This window comes from Marmota monax, unplaced genomic scaffold (genome assembly GCF_021218885.2).
Source record: "Marmota monax isolate L192 unplaced genomic scaffold, Marmota_monax_Labrador192_F-V1.1 WCK01_AAM20220418_F8-fsc00024, whole genome shotgun sequence".
Classification (NCBI taxonomy): domain Eukaryota; kingdom Metazoa; phylum Chordata; class Mammalia; order Rodentia; family Sciuridae; genus Marmota; species Marmota monax.
In genome coordinates this window covers 20,810,857-20,830,669 of record NW_026695224.1, presented here as the reverse complement: position 1 = coordinate 20,830,669, position 19,813 = coordinate 20,810,857, and the positions used below count along the sequence as shown (strand labels likewise).

At 37.9% G+C, this 19,813-nt stretch overlaps 1 protein-coding gene across 1 annotated transcript in view; it reads right to left on the bottom strand.

Moving 5' to 3' along the window:
- Tango6 (transport and golgi organization 6 homolog) overlaps positions 1–19,813 on the bottom strand; it is a 172,964-nt gene that overhangs the window by 63,949 nt on the left and 89,202 nt on the right. The window contains exon 15 of the mRNA XM_046434280.2: positions 11,439–11,579. Within this exon, the coding sequence (XP_046290236.1) occupies positions 11,439–11,579 (141 nt within the window). The remainder of the gene's footprint in view (positions 1–11,438; positions 11,580–19,813) is intronic.

The window sequence follows — 19,813 nt, the reverse complement described above, 5'->3', positions numbered from 1 at the left end:
TCAACCTAACAAAAGAGGTGAAAGATTTATACAATGAAAACTACAGAACCCTAAAGAGAGAAATAGAAGAAGATCTTAGAAGATGGAAAAATATACCCTGTTCATGGATAGGCAGAACTAACATCATCAAAATGGCGATATTACCAAAAGTTCTCTATAGGTTTAATGCAATGCCAATCAAAATCCCAACGGCATTTCTTGTAGAAATAGAGAAAGCAATCATGAAATTCATATGGAAAAATAAAAGACCCAGAATAGCAAAAGCAACTCTAAGCAGGAAGTGTGAATCAGGCGGTATAGCAATACCAGATTTCAAACTATATTACAGAGCAATAGTAACAAAAACAGCATGGTACTGGTACCAAAACAGGCGGGTGGACCAATGGTACAGAATAGAGGACACAGAGACTAATCCACAAAGTTACAACTATCTTATATTTGATAAAGGGGCTAAAAGCATGCAATGGAGGAAGGATAGCATCTTCAACAAATGGTGCTGGGAAAACTGGAAATCCATATGCAACAAAATGAAACTGAATCCCCTCCTCTCGCCATGCACAAAAGTTAACTCAAAATGGATCAAGGAGCTTGATATCAAATCAGAGACTCTGCATCTGATAGAAGAAAAAGTTGGCTCCGATCTACATACTGTGGGGTCAGGCTCCAAATTCCTTAATAGGACACCCATAGCACAAGAGTTAATAACAAGAATCAACAAATGGGACTTACTTAAACTAAAAAGTTTTTTCTCAGCAAGAGAAATAATAAGAGAGGTAAATAGGGAGCCTACATCATGGGAACAAATATTTACTCCTCACACTTCAGATAGAGCCCTAATATCCAGAGTATACAAAGAACTCAAAAAATTGAACAATAAGATAACAAATAACCCAATCAACAAATGGGCCAAGGACCTGAACAGACACTTCTCAGAGGAGTGCCTTGGTATTTGTGAAGAACTGGTTCTAGGAACCGCCTCCTATACCCAAATCCAGGAAGCTCAAATACCTTATGATGTGAAGTAGTATTTGCATATAACCTACACATATCCTCTCATATACTTTGAATCATCTCTACATTGCTTATAATACCTAATATCTATATAAATAGTCTTCTTTTTTTCCCCCTTAAGGGATAATGACAAAAAAAAAACGTCTGTATGTTTACTACAGACACATTTAAAAAAACATTTTCAATCTAAGGTTGGTTGAATTAGCAGATGTGGATACAAGGCTGTGTTCAATTTTCCTTTGTTTTCCAGTCAATTCCAGTCAAAAATTGACTGGAAGAAAGTGGTTGTCAGAGTAGGATCTGTGGCTGAATTTCCTCCTCTCTGGACAGATGATAGGTTTTCTAAAATAAGATTATGGGCTTTATCCTGGAGCTGGATGGGTTGTTCAAGACCTGGATCCTGGATTGCTCATTGCTTGAATAAACTCTGAGGGAGCAAAGCAATTGCTAACAAAAAATTAAGCAGTTGATATGGAAGAGTTGGCAGAATATTTTACAAGTTTTAAGAGTTAGAAATACATCCTATAGCATCAGAGCCACTCTTTTCTGGGAATATAGAGTAACTTAAGACAAGACACTTTCTAACCTAGGAGGGTAAGCTGCTTTGCCTCAGGATTCCTGCATTAATTATCTCTGCCATGGCATACTACAATAGAGATATGAGATTTAAATCTCTCCTTAGTCCTCATTCAAAATATTAATTCTTTTTGTAAAAAATATTTTTAAAAGCATTTTTTATACCTTTATTTTATTTATTTATTTTTATGTGGTGCTGAGAATTGAACCCAGGGCCTCACACATGCGAGACAAGCGCTCACCACTGAGCAACAACCCCAGCCCCAATATTTTTAATTAATATAAGATTATGGGCTTTATCCTCGAGCCAGATAGACACAATACTTTTATTTATTTTTACGTAGTGTTGGGGACTGAATCCAGTGCTTCACACATGCTAGGCAAGGACTAACCACTAAGCCACAACCCCAGCCCCTCAAAATATTAATTCTTGATTTTTTTTTTTTGGTAGGCAAACTCTCCAGATGGAGCAACATCACTATCACTTTCTATTTTTGCTCTCATTTTTAGAAGTCTCTGACCTAGCGTAAATGGGAACTTGTCTGAGCTTGCTAATTATAAGACTACGTTATGCCTCTAAAAATAATTAAGAAATGCTGTTCTTTGCATTTCATGATGACACTACCAAACCTCAGTTACTCTTTTAGAGCAGCAACATGTTCTCACTGAGTCATGCATCCATTAGTCCATCCCTTGGTCCCTTTCTCTCTCCGTTTACCCACCCTTTTTCTTTCTTTCTTTCTCTCTCTCTCTCTTTCTCTCTCTTTCTTTCTTTCCCTTCCCCCCTCCCTTTCTTCCTCCCTCCCTCTCTCTCTCTCTCTCTCTCTCTTTCTCTCTCTCGCTCTCTTTCTTTCTTCCTTTCTTTCTTTCTTTACCAGGGATTAAACTCAGGGGCACTTGACCACTGAGCCACATCCCCAGCCCCATTTTGTATTTTATTAGAGACAGGTTCTCACTGAGTTGCTAAGTGCCTTGCCATTGCTGAGGCTATCTTTGAATTTGCAATCCTCCTGCTTCAGCCTCCAGAGCTGCTGGGATTTCAGGCACGTGCCATGGCGCCTGGCTCCCCCATGTTTGCTGTCAAGTTCTGATTATGCTGGGAACAAAGATACAGAAATATATGGAGATGACTGGTCAGGAATAAAAGTTTGTCTGAAGCCATGGAATAATTTTTCTCTGTGAGACATTAACAGTCTCATTCACTACTGACAAGATGCACATTTCTGGAGGACAATGAATATCAAAAGCCTTAAAACTTTGACCTAATAATCTCCCTCATAGGAACAAAATCCTAAGGAAGAGATTCACCAAAGGGAGTTAGTTATATGAGAGAATAATCACACACAGAGAAAGACTAATCTCTTCTCACTATGTAAGAAACTGGAAACAACTGAATTAAATAATTGTATCTACCCAGAAGATCACTAAATACAATTATGGTAAATTCAGGTTCTTGAATAAATACAACCAATAAATATATTTTGGGGAAGCATTTAATTCATATAGAAAAATACTTATAAGCTGGACATAGTGGTGCCTGCCTATAGTCTCAGCTACTCAAGAGGCTAAGATTTGAGCCCAGGAGTTTGAGAGTTTGGCAAGACCCTGTCTCAAGAGAATAATACTTATATAAATAACATTAAATTTAAAAATCCAGAAGCAAGCACGGAAAGCTAAACAAAAGGCTAAGGGTAGAGCTCAGGGTTAGGGCACATGTATGCACAAGGTTCTAGCTTCACTCTACACACCAAAAAATATCTAAACAAAAATTGGCTACTTTCAAATGGCAATTTTTTTTTTTTTTTGGCGGGCAGGGGGGTACTAGGGATTGAACCCAGGGGTGCTTAACCACTGAGCCACATCTCCAGCCCTTTTTATATTTTATTTTGAGACAGGGTCTTGTTAAATTCCTTAGGGCCTTGCTAAGTTGCTGAGGCTGGCTTTGAATTCACGAACCTCCTGCCTCAGCCTTCTGAGTCTCTGGGATTACAGGCATGTAGCATCATGCCAGCAAAATGGCAAAATTATAAGTAATAATTGTCTCTTTTATACCTTTAAGTATTTTCCAAATTGTCCAAAATGACTATATATCATTAAATAATTAGGGGAGGAAAAAGTTTTGTTAATAGATATTAAAGTTATGACTTTCAAAAAATTGACATTAGGAAGAAAAGAAAGAAAGAGGAAAAAAAGAGTCTGGGCTTCACCCTTTAACTCTGGCTATATTAGTATTTCTAAGTTATATTAATATAAGTGTTTGCTGGATTGAACTACACTAATGCTAACCTAGGCTGACTTGGCAAGGAAAATTTCATTTAATCCTATGAATTGTGTTGAAAATTTTTCCTTTTAGGATATGTGAATTCTAATGCTAAGCTACCAACATGGATGAATGCTAAACTCCCAGACTGGTATCCAATTATTCATACCTACAACCTACCTTTTCACCTTAATTTGATCCTATGCTGTGAGGTGAAAATCTCTGGAAATTTATACAAAAGCTATTTTTCAAAAACTGACCTGCTGTGGTGTGATAATGATGAGGAATTGATGTGGCTCTGTGCACACTGCTACATTCAACTGTAGGAACTGCAGAGGAAACGGACAGAAAATACCATTCCTCTCTGTTCCCTACAATACCCTACACAGCCTCTCCGTGGCAGGTCATCTTACTAAGACCATTTGCGCATGAGTTGACTTCTGACTAAAATGCTAACTCCCAGCAGGAAGACTCTGTGGATTTTTCATGTTCCTCTTTCCAACTCCTGTACCAAACCTGCCATCTAGTAGCCACTACTAAATGTTTTTAAGTACATTGATGCCCTCATCCCCAAGATTAAGAAAACAAAAAATAAGTCTATTCAAGATAAAGAATCTTGAGCATTTAAAAGAACAACCAAATAACCCAGGAATTTATATGATTTAGAACTTGACAAAAACAGGAAACTAAAATTAAAATTCAGAGTGTTTGGGTGTTACTATGGGCAGAGATGGAAAAAAATTTTCCATCAAGGACTTCTGACCCAAGCTGGGAAGGAAATGAGAATCACATACAAATAAAAAGCAACTTCAGGGTCTGGGGGTATAGCTCAGTGATAAAATGTGTTTAGCAAGTGCGAGACCCTGGGTTCAATCCCAGCATACACACACAAAAAGACAGTTAAGAAAGAAAGAAAAAGAAAAAAAAAGCACAACTTCATTTATTGTCTTTCTCTTATCCCTCAGAATGAGAAATAAATCTTTGCAAGGGACATGAAATAGGCCCTAAATATATGGGATAATAAAAACATAATATAGTTCATATTATGGTCCATTAAAGGTAAAAGAAAGACACAAAAAGAGTAAGGAGAATATGTATCACTTCAAGGGCAGCACAGTTTCTAGTAAGTAGATAACACAAGGCTATCCATTAAATTATGTTAATAAGAGCTTGAGCTTAAATTTTCTCTACTCAACTTCGGTTTCAGAAAAACTGGTCTAGTTGAATAAAGAACTGGGTAGTGTTTGTCAATGGTATAGTGCTTGGCTAACATGTGTGAAGCCATGGATTTTATCACCAGCACTCCCCTCCCCGCCACACACAAAATGTGGTAATAAAATTGGTAGGAAATAGATGAAATTAGCCATGTGAAGAAGCTCCTACATGCAAAAGGATTTGTAAATGTATTACAGAAATGAATGAATAATTGTTTTCTGAATGAATAAATAATTCTGCCATTCTGAAAGGCAACTTAGGATGTGATATAGGCTAGAATTTAGTCAGGGCCACAGGATGGCATAGGTTAAGTACAAATCAGGGCATGCCATTCATACAATGACACCTCATAGAGTTTATATAGCTGTGAACAACCAGCATAACTGTGGGGCTGCCCTAAATTTAACTAACACATCAGAGTGATATTATAAAGCAGAAATAGAATGGCCCACAAGGGCTCTAGATCAAGGTATCCTATTGACATTTTGGGCAGGATCATTTGTTGTTGTGGAGCATTATATTATACATTGGAGGGCTGGGGATGTGGCTCAAGCAGTAGCGCGCTCGCCTGGCATGCGTGCGGCCCGGGTTCGATCCTCAGCACCACATACAAACAAATATGTTGTGTCAGCCGAAAACTAAAAAAAATATATATATATATATATATATATTATATATATATATATATATATATATATATATATTATGCATTGTAGAATATTTAATAGCATCCTGGGTTTCTACCCACTGAATGCCAATCACAACCCCCATATGCACACCAGTTGTAATAATCAAAAATGTCTCCAGACACTTACAAATGTCCCTGGGGAGCAAATTTTCTCTACCCAACTTCGGTTTCAGAGCAACTGGTCTAGTTGAATAAGGAACTGGGTAGTGTTTGTCAAACTCCGCAGAAGAGAGAGCAGATATTGCATCAGGCAGATATGAGAAAGGAGTGTAGGGCACAACAAAGCAGATTAATTCTCTAGGCAATCTTGCAAGGAAATAACCCCCACAGATATATCTAATCCTTTTGCTTTAATTCCATTTGCCAAGTAATTACCAGTTCAATATCTTAGGCACAGTACATTATATTTTTAAAGAAGTTTTAAAAAAATGCAATGGCGTATAACAGTCCACAGGTTATTGTCAACATCGACATTGGACCATGTAAGAGGAAACAGATGGAAAAACATTTGGAATGTAACAATGTGTTAAGATTAAATTTCTAGAATTACAGAAACACACACACACACACACACACACACACACACCATAGTTTCTTAAATAAAAAAGACTAAACCAAAATCCCACCACAACGTTTTCTACTTTGAAAAGGGGAGTGAAAAATATACAGATTCATACTTATATAATCATGGTTTAGGAAAACCTGCCTATATGAAAAAGAAACCACACAGGAAAAGACAGATTTACCTACATCAAAATAAAATACTTCTGTGTTTCAAAAAGAAAATGAAACAGAAAATATGAGTAAAAGTAAAAGACAACAAATTGAAGCAGAAAATATTTACAATATAAACACCAATGGTTCAAGATCTTTAAATATGTAGGCTTTTGTAACTGAAACTATAAAATCAATACCCCAGTGGAAAAAATAAGGACAAAGGACATGAACATGTAATTCACACATATGCTCAAATTCCCTCCACACACAAAAGCTTAGCTCTTAAATATATGAAAAATATTTAATCTTGCCCACTCAATAGATGGGAATAAAAACAAGATAGCATTTCTTTTTTTTTTTTTTTTTTTTGCAGGGGTTTGGGGATGCTACTGGGGATTGAACTCAGGGGCACTAAACCACTGAGCCACATCTCAGCCCTATTTTGTATTTTACTTAGAGACAGAATCTCACTGAGTTGCTTAGTGCCTCACTTTTGCTGAGGTTGGCTTTGACCTTGTGATCCTCCTGTCTCAGCTTCTTGAGCCAATGGGATTATAGGCCTGTGCCACTGTGCTCAGCTAGCATTTCTTTATATATCTGCTTGATAAATATTTATAAAAATCATAATACCTAGAATTTATGGTGTTCATAAGAGTGTAGACAAACTTTCTGAAACATTGATATAAACTAGTACAATCTTTCTGGAAGATAATTTAGCAATAAATATGCTTTTAATGAACATTGTATGTGTGTGTGCGCGCGCGTGTGTGTGTGTGAGAGACAGAGAGAGAGAGGAGAGAGAGATTGATTGATTTTGGGGAGGGGGAGAGATAGGGGGAGGGGAGGGGGAGGAGGATAGGAGGCAACAGGAAATATAGCACACAGCATGGCCCACAAAGTACTCCTGGTCCAAAATTTGACCCAAGTCTATCCAAGTATCTGGAATTCTCAGTTTACTGAGAACATGGAGATTTAGTGCCATTAAAATGAAGTTCAAGAATATGAAAATAAATAGATGATGATAAAAAGTCAGAAGAGGGCTGGGGATGTGGCTCAAGCGGTAGTGCACTCGCCTGGCATGCGTGCGGCCCAGGTTTGATCCTCAGCACCACATACAAACAAAGATGTTGTGTCCGCCAATAACTAAAAGAAATAAATATTTTAAAAAAATTCTCTCTCTCTCTCTCTCCTCTCTCTTTAAAAAAAAATAAAAAAAAATAAAAAAAAATAAAAAATAAAAAGTCAGAAGAGTGCTTACCTCTAGGCCAAGTACAGAATAGAAGAGGACAAAAAGAAATTTTATGGATTACTAGTAGCTTCTAATCTTGTAAATATGTAAATAACCATAAAGTTACATTTTTTTTTTTGTGGTACTAGAGATTAAACTCAGGGATGTTCCTCAACTGAGTTATATCCCCAGCCCTTTTTATATTTTATTTTGAGATGGGGTCTCGCTAATTTGCCCAGGCTGGCCTTGAACTTTCTTTATCTTTCCTCCAAAGTAGTTGGAATTACAGGTGTGTGCTACTGTACTTGGTAAAGCTCTCTCTTAAAATTGGCATACTTTATTTATTAATTTTTGATTTTTGGTGCCAGGGATTGAACCCAGGGGACTACAACCCCTCAGTCACATCCCCAGCCCTTTTTAATATTTTATCTAGAGACAGGGCCTCACTGAATTGCAGACGCTAGCTTTGAACTCTCAATCCTCCTGCCTCAGCCTCCTGAGCCACTGGGATTAAGGCATTAGTATGCTTTATAAGTTTTACTGTGCATATATAAAGCCTCAGGTTTTAGAAATAGAAAGTAAAAATTCTTCTGCCACTCTTCCAACATCACCTAGTGTAACAAGACAAGCGAGTGTGGCTAGAAGATTAGCAGAGATGCCAAGAGGAAGCCGTAGTATATTACACCTCAGCTCCTACCCGTGGGTCTTGTTCTCTCCAAAACTCCCATGGCTGCAAACCAGGAAGCGGGGAGGGAGAGCAAAGCCCAGAAGATACAACCAGAGTTCTTATTAGGAAAGCCTTACAAAGTGACTCTTCACAAGGATTTCTAGAACATCAGCCAACTAAGAACACTGGCTGTGTTGTAAAAATGGGCTTTAACTTCACCTAAAGAATTTAATAAGTCAGCCGATGTGGTGTCGCACACCAGTAATTCCAGTAACTTGGGAGGCTGAGGCAGGTGGATCACAAGTTCAAGGCTAGTCCCAAGTAACTTAGCGAGACCCTGTCTCAAAATAAAAAAATATAAAAAGGGCTAGGGAGGGGCTTCATGGTTAAACACCTCTGAGTTCAATCCTTGGTATCCGTCCCGCAACAAAAAAGAAAAAAAGAATATTACAATTCATCTATGTAAGTTGATACAGGTTGACTATCCCTTATCTGAAGTGCTTGGAATCAAAGTGTTTTGGATTTTGGAATATTTGAACACACATAATGAGATATTTTGGGGACGGACCACAAATCCAAACACAGAATTCATTTATGTTTCATATACACCTTTTATACAACATGGCCCTAAGGTAATTTTTTACAATATTTAAAAAAATTTTTGCATTAAACAAAGTTTCATGGTATGCAATTTTCTATTTGTGGCTCATATCAAGTGCTCAAAAAGATTCAGATTTTGGATTTCAGATTTTCAGATTAGGGATGCTCTGCCAATAATGTGAATTAGACACTAGCAGCTAAAGCTAAGGCTATGTTTAAAGCTGGATACTTGGAAGGGTAAGCTACAGAAAGATGAGAACTTGCAGAATTGGTAAAATTTGCTTTGAAATGCCAAAAGACTGTTTTGGAAATTGAGCTGATTATAAGAGTATATAAAGAGGAGTAAGGCCTCTTTGCCATTCAGCACAGCCCCTTCACTCCCATCTCCACTTTCACCCCCAGAGATAACCTGGATTGCTCAGGGCAGACTGAGAAATGTGCATTTTCAGTGTTTACCATCCCAACGTAGAGGTTTACCAGAGGTTACAGAGAAAATACGTGTTATATTAATGTTGTCTATGTGTGGTTTACAGTCCTTCATTCTAGCAAACGCAACAGCACATATGAATAGAAATCAGAGGTTACATTGGATCTTGTGATATGGTAAGCTTAATATTCATACCACTATGAAAGAACAATTTCTTATAATGGTATACTTACTTGTCTGGTATGTTTCAAGCCCAAATTCAGGACTAAGATGAACTTATAAAGTTCTCATTTCTTTGAAGAGCAGAAAAAAAATATTTTTACTTTTTTGGGGGTGGTGGTGCTAGGAATTGAACCCAGGGCCTCATACTTGCTAGGCTAGAAAAAATACCTTTAAAATTTTTAACTGGTAAATAAAAATTGTACATACTTATGGGATAAAATTTTATTTTCAAATTTCATTCTCATGAAAGTCTTATTTCACTGATGAAAGGATTTAACTGGCTGGAATTCTAGGTTGTATCTTTAACCAAAACAGGCATCCAGAAATCAGGAAAATTAAGGGCTATGTCCATACAAATAGTGTGTGGCTATGTGGAATTTAATGAATTTTTTGCAATGCTGGTAAATAAAGAATTCAATGTGATCTATTGATTTAAGTGGCCAGTGTGGCATTGTTTTTAAGCCAAAATATTAATAATGGCTATCTTTCATAACACAATCTGATACAGAGCATGAAAGGTAAGAATACAATCCCCAAACAGAAAATAATTCTCAAAATTCAACATGGTGGTTATCTGGGTAAAATGGATTCTGTCATACATTCTGGCTCTCAATGGTCTGATTGGTTTGCCTTACTGTAAGGCTACTAGTGTTTACACAGGGTGGCAGTCAATGGTTAAGTCTATAGAACACAGGTTAAAAACTACTTCTCTCAATTCTATGTTATATAGACCAGTTGTCAATATATAAAGTCTCCTACTGGCTTATGGAGAAGTTCATCTTAATTTAATCTCTGTCTTCAGAATGAACAATTATTGGGAGGGGAGGGAGGGGGGATGGTAGAGGATAGGAAAGGTAGCAGAATACAACAGTTACTAATAGGGCATTATGTAAAAATGTGGATGTGTAACTGATGTGATTCTGCAATCTGTATTTGGGGTAAAATTGGGAGTTCATAACCAACTTGAATCTAATGTATGAAATATGATATGTCAAGAGCTTTATAATGTTTTGAACAACCAATAAAAAAAAATTAAAAAAAAAATGAAAAATCATAGAATTTGCAGGGAAATGGATGGCATTAGAGCAGATTATGCTAAGTGAAGCTAGCCAATCCCTAAAAAACAAATGCCAAATGTCTTCTTTGATATAAGGAGAGTAACTAAGAACAGAGTAGGGACGAAGAACATGAGAAGAAGATTAACATGAAACTGGGATGAGAGGTGGGAGGGAAAGGGAGAGAGAAGGGAAATTGCATGGAAATGGAAGGAGACCCTCAGGGTTATACAAAATTACATACAAGAGGAAGTGAGGGGAAAGGGGAAAATAATACAAGGGGTAGAAATGAATGACAGTAGAGGGGGTAGAGAGAGAAGATGGGAGGGGAGGGGAGGGGAGGGGAGGGGGATAGTAGAGGATAGGAAAGGCAGCAGAATACAACAGACACTAGTATGGCAATATGTAAATCAATGGATGTGTAACTGATGTGATTCTGCAATCTGTATATGGGGTAAAAATGGGAGCTCATAACCCACTTGAATCAAAGTGTGAAATATGATATATCAAGAACTATGTAATGTTTTGAACAACCAACAATAAAAAATTAAAAAAAAAAAAAAAAAGAATGAACAATTATTTTCTTTCACCTTGCTCCCCAGTATACCACTTTCTAGCTCAAAATGGACATTCAATAAATAGTAGGGAATTAGTTCATCTCAGCCCCCAATCTGCCCTCACCTACTAATACAACAAACCTTCTAGGACACAGACTTTGGTTCAAAGCCACACTTCTCCACCATGTTCCAGAGGATAGAAGAAGAAAACTCACCTAATGCCCTGACAATTCGCATTAGGACTTCCCCAACTTTCATTCTGATTTCTGGTGTGTATTTATCTTTGCCGCTATCATACTGAGCCAGAAGATCAACCAAAATTTTCTCAGGGTACACATCTGAGAGCAGGGCAACTCCTGGGGTTTGAAACAAAAAGAAAACAGTTTATTATTATTTAGGATTGAAAGGCAAATAAACCCAGACATCCAGTGATGAGATGCAGGTACATTTAAACACACCTACTACAAAGGGCTGTCCTTTATTTGGAGAGACAACAAGGGATGACTCTGGGAATTCAGACTCCTAGATTCATCTCATCCCAGCCCAATCTCGAAGGTCCCTCTCTCAGTATGGACATTCTATGTTCTATGGGTTACAGACTCCTGAAGCAGAGGCTAGAGGACTACGTATCACACAGAGATTCAGCAGCAGGAGACCACTAGGGATCTCCCCAATTCTGAGGCTCTAAGGTTGGATGACTTATACTATCACTGATAATGTATCAGTCTAAAGCCTAAAGCCTAGAGTGCTTCCTGTCTTTGCTATAGTTTTCCATTTCAGTGTAATTTCTCCCTGTCAAAGATGAGAGCAATTTCCACAAGGAAGCTTTCAGAGCATTCAAGCTGAGATCCCTGATGAACAGAAACAGGAAAGATACTGCCCTTGAGTCCCCCTTAGGATCCCTTCTCCTATCCCTGCCAGGGCTTGCTCAGTGTATAACCTCCAACAGTGCTATCGTATCTGAGCCCAGCCCCATACTGAGCAAGCTCTGCAGAGATGGAATAAGGGAGTTATAACCTCAGGCAGGACCAAAATAAAGCCCCTTGTTTTCAGACTATAGAAAAACAAACTCTATTACTGGGGGTGGGGGGAGCTTTCATCCCTCTAAAGAACAGTGAGAAAAAAAAATAGGAAATAGAAATTTCACAATAAAAATATATCTAAGATGAGAATGCATCTCACCACTTCTGCCTCAATCACTTTCATCCCTAGTGTCTAGTCTGGATTTTCTCAATAATCCCTTAATTGGTCTCCCCTGTATCTACCCTTTTCCCTCATTGCAGTTGGAACAATTTGACTTAAGACACAAGAGGAGCCCTTAATCTTCCGCCCAAATCCCACAATGGTTTTCTTCTCCCCAACACAAAGCAGCTCCGCATTCCCCCCCCCCCCCGCCCCTGCTGCCTTGGTTTTCTGCCTTGGTTCTCTCTCCAACCCCCTCTTTGACCCTACTCTCCCCTCCTGCACACTGTTCTCAGCTCTGGCTGCCATGCTTTTCTTCAAGGAGACCAAGCTGCCCCTGGCTCAGACCCCAACCCTGCTGCTCCATCTCCAGGAAGCCTCACAGCTGCTCCTGAACTCCTATCATGTCTCTGTGCACATATCATATCTACCAAATACAAAGTGGCAGCCTCCTTCACCTGCCACTCTTTATCCCTCTCACCCTGCTTCATTTTCTTCTTGGCACATAATATTACCTGACAGGTCATATATTTCCTTATTTATTGTCTGCTCTCCTCCCCGGAATGTGAACTCTATAAAGTCAAGGGATTTTGTTTTGTTTCCTGCTGTGTCCCCTATGCCTACTAGAGTGCCAACAAACAGCAGGTGCTCAATAACCATTTGTTAAAGAGTTAATGAATGAATGGATGAGTAAAAGGGGCTCAAAGACACAGTTGATACAAATTTGAGGGATTTAAAAAGAGAGGATGATAAGGGAGTAATAAATGTTTGAGAAATCCATAATTAATCTTCATCTGAGTTTACCATTCCCCAGTTTAAACTGATAATCTCACAACAACATTTTCTAAAGTATGGTTGTGATTGCATTCTTTTATAAATAATGGTTCTCTCTCTTCACTCCCCCCCGCATCTGGTGCGCCATGAAGGCAGTGCACCTGCTGAGGGTTGCACCTGTCCGACCATCCTCTTTTTTGTCCTCCCAACTCCTGCCTTTTTGCTTCCAAAGAACTAGGGAAGCCTCTGCACATGGCCCTAAGCCACGCCTTCCTGCATGTGGGCTCCAATTTTACACAAGGGGTACCCGGGCTCTTAAGGGAGTTTCAGGCTGTGGCCAAACTTGAAATACACAGCTCCCTGTTGGTAATATGTGACACTAGCTGTAGTTCACTCTATTTGGTAAAGTGATAGAGAAGTCCTTGCAGGTTTAGGGAGGAGTTAGGAAACATTCTAGCATAGGAAAACAATCTGTGACTTAAAAAGAAGGTGAGGAAGAGAAATAATAATAATAATAATAATAATAATAATAATAATAATAATAATAATAACTTCTAACTCCTAAAAGAGCCCCCAAAGAAAAGTGAATTGGTAGGTGGTAACTTCAATTCTGGCACTGTTGTATTACAAGGACTAGTGTATAGAGATCATGAATGTAGCTATTATAACCACTTTTTCATTAGAAGTTCCCAACTCAGAGATATGCTGGATCTGTTTCCTTTTAAGAATGTAGTCTTGACTTTGTAATGGAAAACAGTGGGAAAATGGAATTTGCTGTATAAAACTTTGATCTATATCCAGCTTTTCTGAAACTCATTTATTATTAAAGTCCTCCTACTGTTGTTTATTCCTATATTCTCTCATTAGTCATTGACACAAAACAGTTATTTAGTTCTATGCACATATCATCCTGGTCAAATTAGCCCTGCTGTCCTCTCTGCAGTGGACAGATATGTGGCTGTGCACAGCCTCTACTTTCTTCTGGCAATCAGACCCTAGTGTTTCTTTGAAAACATATGGCTCTTCTCCTCTCAGTTTGCTTCATTTCAGTGGGCTAACTACTCACTTTTTCTTCCTCCTTCCCCACACTGGTGAATTATCATATTCTATGCCACCCCAACCTTGATGATTGGTTCAGGAATGGCCAATAAGACTTGATCCTGGAACCCCTTTGAAAAAACTCTAGGAGAGGGGCTGGGGTTGTGGCTCAGTGGTAGAGTGCTCACCTAGCATGCATGAGGCACTGGTTCAATCCTTAGCACCACATAAAAATAAAGATATTGTGTTCACCTAAAACTAAAAAATAATAAAAGAAAAAGAAAGTGGAGACAAGCTTCCTTCACCACACCCTCGATAACATTATTAACCTGCAGTTGTCAGTGACTACCAGGTGGAGGAAGCCCACCAAGAATGACTCCATCACAGAAAGTCAAGCCATGAGAGGGAGGGAGAAGGCAAGCTTTGGGCACTGGGATCCAGCTATATTTTTACCCACTAGACTTTTTTTTATATATATGCTTTTATTGTCCCCCCCCCAAAGGAATTCCAACATACTCCTCTTGCATTTTTTTTTTTTTTACAATGGTAACCTTTAAACTCTACCAAGGAGCTATAAGTCTTCCCATTCTTATATAAAGATTGGCAATGGCAAAGCACAGTTTCCCTGTTTCCCACAGTCCTGGGTATGTCAGCCATTGTTTTTCTTCCTGCTGCCTGCTCCACAGACTGCTGCCAAATGGCTCTCTGACTGCTGAGTTTTACCTTCTAGGATACGGTTGCTACCTAAAAGTTTATGACTCCTTGGAGGATAAGAGCAGTTCCTGTCTTACTCACCAGCTTAAAGAATCATATATGATGGTTAAGACCAAATGACAATGACAGAGAGGAGACTTTTTGTGGTTGTTTTTGTTTCTTATTAGAAGGATTTTCTAACATTGACATGCTGAAGTCACTGTCATAACCTTCACGTGACACTTGATCCCTCACACTTGATAATTCCTTTGTAATCTGAAAATGGGGTAACTTCTGGGTTAGCACAGGCTTCAAGAAAACATGACACATCAATCCCTTTGACAATAAGAACCAAAAGATCATGTGAGAGATACCTCTCCCTGCTCTGATCACAGAAAAATTACTTTGCATTTCAGGATGTGTATAACAGATAAGATATACAAAAGGCAAAGGTGAACCCAAACTGACAAGAGTTCATGAAAGCTCTCTAATCCATGTTTTGGGGGCACTGCATAGCACAGAGGTGAACTAACTCAACTGAAAAAATATTACTGAAAGTGCTTCTTATAATAAAACAGAAACAGTTAACTGCAAAATAACGAGCCCCCTGCCAGCCAAAGACTTTAATTACAAAGCTAAAAATGTATATATATATATATATATATTTTTTTTTTCTTTTTTTGGAACTGGGGGGTTGAACCCAGGGCTTTGCAAATGCAAGGCAGACGCTTTGCCACTGAGCTCATTTCAACCCATAGAAATGTATTTATTTATTTATTTTTGTGGTGCTAGGGATTGAACCCAGGGCCTTGTGCATGCAAAGTAAGCATTCTACCAACTAAGCTGTATCCCCAGCCTCTAGAAATGTATTTTTGATGGGAACAAAGTAGAAGTCCTTTATCAATAGAAGGAGTTTAGGTACAATCTCACTTGATATAGTGCTCTTACATTATAGGAAAGATGGTCTAATTCTAAATATTTCTGCTGACTGGCTCTATCAAGGAATCTGCTAAGCCATCTCTACTTTGAAACTAACCTTCATCATTTTTCCTGGACAGATAACCTCCTAAAATACCCACTCAAACTGGAAAACTACCTATGTACTTGAACCTATTAGGTATTTTTGCCAACAAACCATAAGAAACATAAAATGTCATGTATTATGTGATTCTCTTTACATGAAATGACCAGATTAGGCAAAACTATATAGAGAGTAAGTAGATTTAGTGGTTATGTAGGGCTGTAGGAGTTGGGAAGAAATGAGGAGCAACTGCTAATGGATATGAAGTTTCTTTGGGGGATGATAAAGAAATTCCAAAATTGACTGTCAAAATGGTTACACATTCTGTGAATATACTAAAACCCACTGAACTTTACACTTTAAATGAATGAACTGTATAGCATGTGAATTATGTCTCAAAAAGTTGTAATATACATGTACTGAAACATCACATGGTACCCCATAAATCTGTACTCTTATGTTTTTTGTTTTCGTGGTACTGGGGGACTAAATCCAGGGTTTGGCAAACACCAGGCAAACGCTCTGCCACTGAGCTACATCCTTAGCCCACAATCTTATGTTTTTATTTATCAGTTAAAAATAATAAATTTAAACTTTTGGGTTATTATAAAAATGATATTAAGGTCATATCTCACTCTTGAGATGGTCCACATTCTTCCTGGAATTTGTATCTATCTTCTAAATAAATCTATCTTTTGAAAAAAGAAAAAATGATAAGAAAATATTTCATATCTACTCTTTTAAAAGGCTTTTGGATAGTAGAAAGTGGGATAAAAGAGCATATCTTAAATGTAAAGGGAAATCCACCAGTAAGGGCATAGTATCATCTTCCTTTGGTATCCAAATTTGCTTTGGTTATCCTTGCAGCATAAGAATAGCAAAAGGGAGAAAATGACTTGATATTTACGAGCTAATTGGGAAAACCACATTTCACTGTCTTGCATTAATATTAAAAAAAGCAATATTATGTTTAAAAAATATAACTTCTGTGGTAAGCCAGAAATTCTACTCTAAGAATGTATTCTAATAGATACACTAGCACAAGTAAAAAACTGAGCATAAAATCACCACTGTAGCACTATTTGTAACAGAGATGGTACAAAACAAATTAAATGCTCATTAATGGAGAACTGATTAAATTATGGCTATTCATACAACGGAATATAATGCACACACTACCCCTTCCCCAAAATCAGTTTTTGAAGAAATTATGGAATGAATTCTAAGATACAGTATTGAGTGAAAAGTAAGGTGCAGAACAGTGTGCCTAGAATTCAACTGTATTTGTGTACAAAGGAGAAATACATACTCATCAAAGATTTCTGGAATGACATACAAGAAACTAATGACACATATTGTTTCTAGGAAGGGTAACAGGGTGACTAGGAAAAAATTTGCAACCAAATGTGGCAGAATTACCACAAACATTTATACTTCTTCCTCCTGAAATTCCATTAAAGTGACAATTAAAGAGTGAAAAAGGAATAAGCCCACAAATAAGGAAAAAGAACAGGACAGGTATGAAAGTCTGGAGTGTGGAAAAAAGAGAACAAAGATGGTATAAAATAATCTTTGGAAAAATTTAGCAGTAAGTACATGGAAAACTAAAGGAATGTACAAGAAAGACTGATCATTGGGCTGGGGATGTGGCTCAAGCGGTAGCGCACTTGCCTGGCATGCGTGCGGCCTGGGTTTGATCCTCAGCACCACATACAAACAAAGATGTTGTGTCTGCCAAAAAAAATATATATTAAAAAATTCTCTCTCTCTCTCTCTCTCTCCCCACACTCTAAAAAAAAAAAAAAAGACTGATCACTGCAGTAGGCTTGCTTGTCATTACTATACATACCCATAGTTGGCAGCGAGCACTGCCCAATTATTTAGCCAAACATTTAGATTGGAAAACATTAGCAGGGCTCTGAGTGTGTGTGCCTGTGTTTGTGCACTAAGTCTGCAGCTAATGCAGAAAATGACTAAATAATGTCCAAAAATTTAAATCAAAAGAGATCTGTGTGAGCATTTTATTTAAAAATAAGGAGGTAATTAGTAGAAGAAACTACTTTTAAAAGATAGAGAAGTGAACATGGTCATTTCTAGGGCTTAGAAATCGGGGTAGAAGTAAGAAACAGGGCAGCAGATAAAAATATTTTATTAAGGTTAGTTCAAAGTAATTAATAAAATAAGTTTATCTTAAAAACTAGCAAGATAAGAAAATACATATTAATTTGCAGAGGAAGCTCTAGTTCGAAAAGGACAATGAGTGACAGTCAAGAGAAGTGGTCAGACACAAAGAAATTTTCCTTCTGATTATGAAAAGATAATAACCAATCTGTGTTGTCCTCTCTTGCAGCTCTAAGTCACAAAAACAAGAAAGGTAGAACTCCAAAGGGAAGGAAAACACTACTCAGTACTAGAATCCTGTTATATTTGAGAACTCTCATTATGATGGAAACTAATAGTAATGCCAGCACTGAGAATCCAGGAAGTTACACAAACTGGGGAAGTTGGTTGTTAGATCAAGGAAGTATGGGAAACTCAATAGCTGGGCTGTCTTTGTAATTAAGAATAAATGACAACATCTAGCATGCCAATTTGATGTTTAGTTTCTTTAAAGCTCCAAAGCTATGTTAACTGTGGATAGGTCCCAACAAATTTATAAAGATTCAGGATGAGTGTGTGTTACTCAGGCCTGAGGAAAAAACAGTTATAATAATAAGCTATGATGCCTAACAGCTGAAGATCTGTAAGAATCGTACCTAGTGTCTATCTCTAAATAAGAATCCAAATAACATTGTTTTCTAATTCCCATTTTGGAGGGAAAAAATGAGTGAATAACCTGTTTATTCATAGTTAGCCAAACTTACTGGAAGCCATTTGGATCATGAAATATTTATTTTTTAAACAAAGAGACTTTTTTTTTTTTAACATTTAATTTTTAGGTGTAGGTGGACACAACACAAAGCCTTTATTTTTATGTGGTGCTGAGAGGATCGAACCCAGGTCCCACCCGTGCTAGGTGAGCGCTCTACTGCTGAGCCACAATCCCAGCCTGAGGATCATGAAATATTATTAAAAAGTAAGCCTAAAAGCATAGACTAACACACTGAGTGACTTCAATATGCCAGGCATTGTCTCAGCACTCATGCCTTTAGTGCTCAACAATTCTTTGAAGAAGCTATAATTATTGCTGTTGTTATTATTATAATAATTATTTGTGGTACTAGGAATTGAACCCAGGGACATTCTACCACTGGGCTACATCCCCAGTTCTTATTCTTTATTTTGAGACATGGTCTTGCTAAGTTGCTGGCCTGGAACTTGTGATCATCCTGTCTCAGCCTCCTGAGTCACTGGGATTACAGTAATGTGCCACTGCGCCCAGTTCGAAGTAGGTGCTATTATTACTCCTAATTTTACTGAGGGAGAAGCTGAGGAATAGAGAATTGAGAAAGTTACGAAAATAGTACTAACTTCGCAAAATCCTAACTCAAAAGATAGCAAACCTTACATTTTCAAGTATATATAAGATTAGCCTTGTCAGGCATGCTGGTACATACCTGTAACCTCAGGGACTTGGGAGGATGAGGCAGGAACATCACAAGTTCAAAGCCAGCCTCAGCAACTTAGCAAGGCCCTAAGTAATTTAGCAAAACTCTGTCCCAAAATAAAAATAAAAAGGATTGGGGATGTAGATGTAGCTTACTGGTTAAACATCACCTGGGTTGCATCTTCAGTACAGAAAAAAAAAAAAATTAGCCTTACTCTATAAAATGTGTTTTCCATCAGATTCCAAGGTTGGTATAAGGAGAAGGACCCACCACTTTGCATCCCACATGAACAGTCAGCTTATCAACTGGGTCTAGCTGGGCTTCTTAGGGGCTG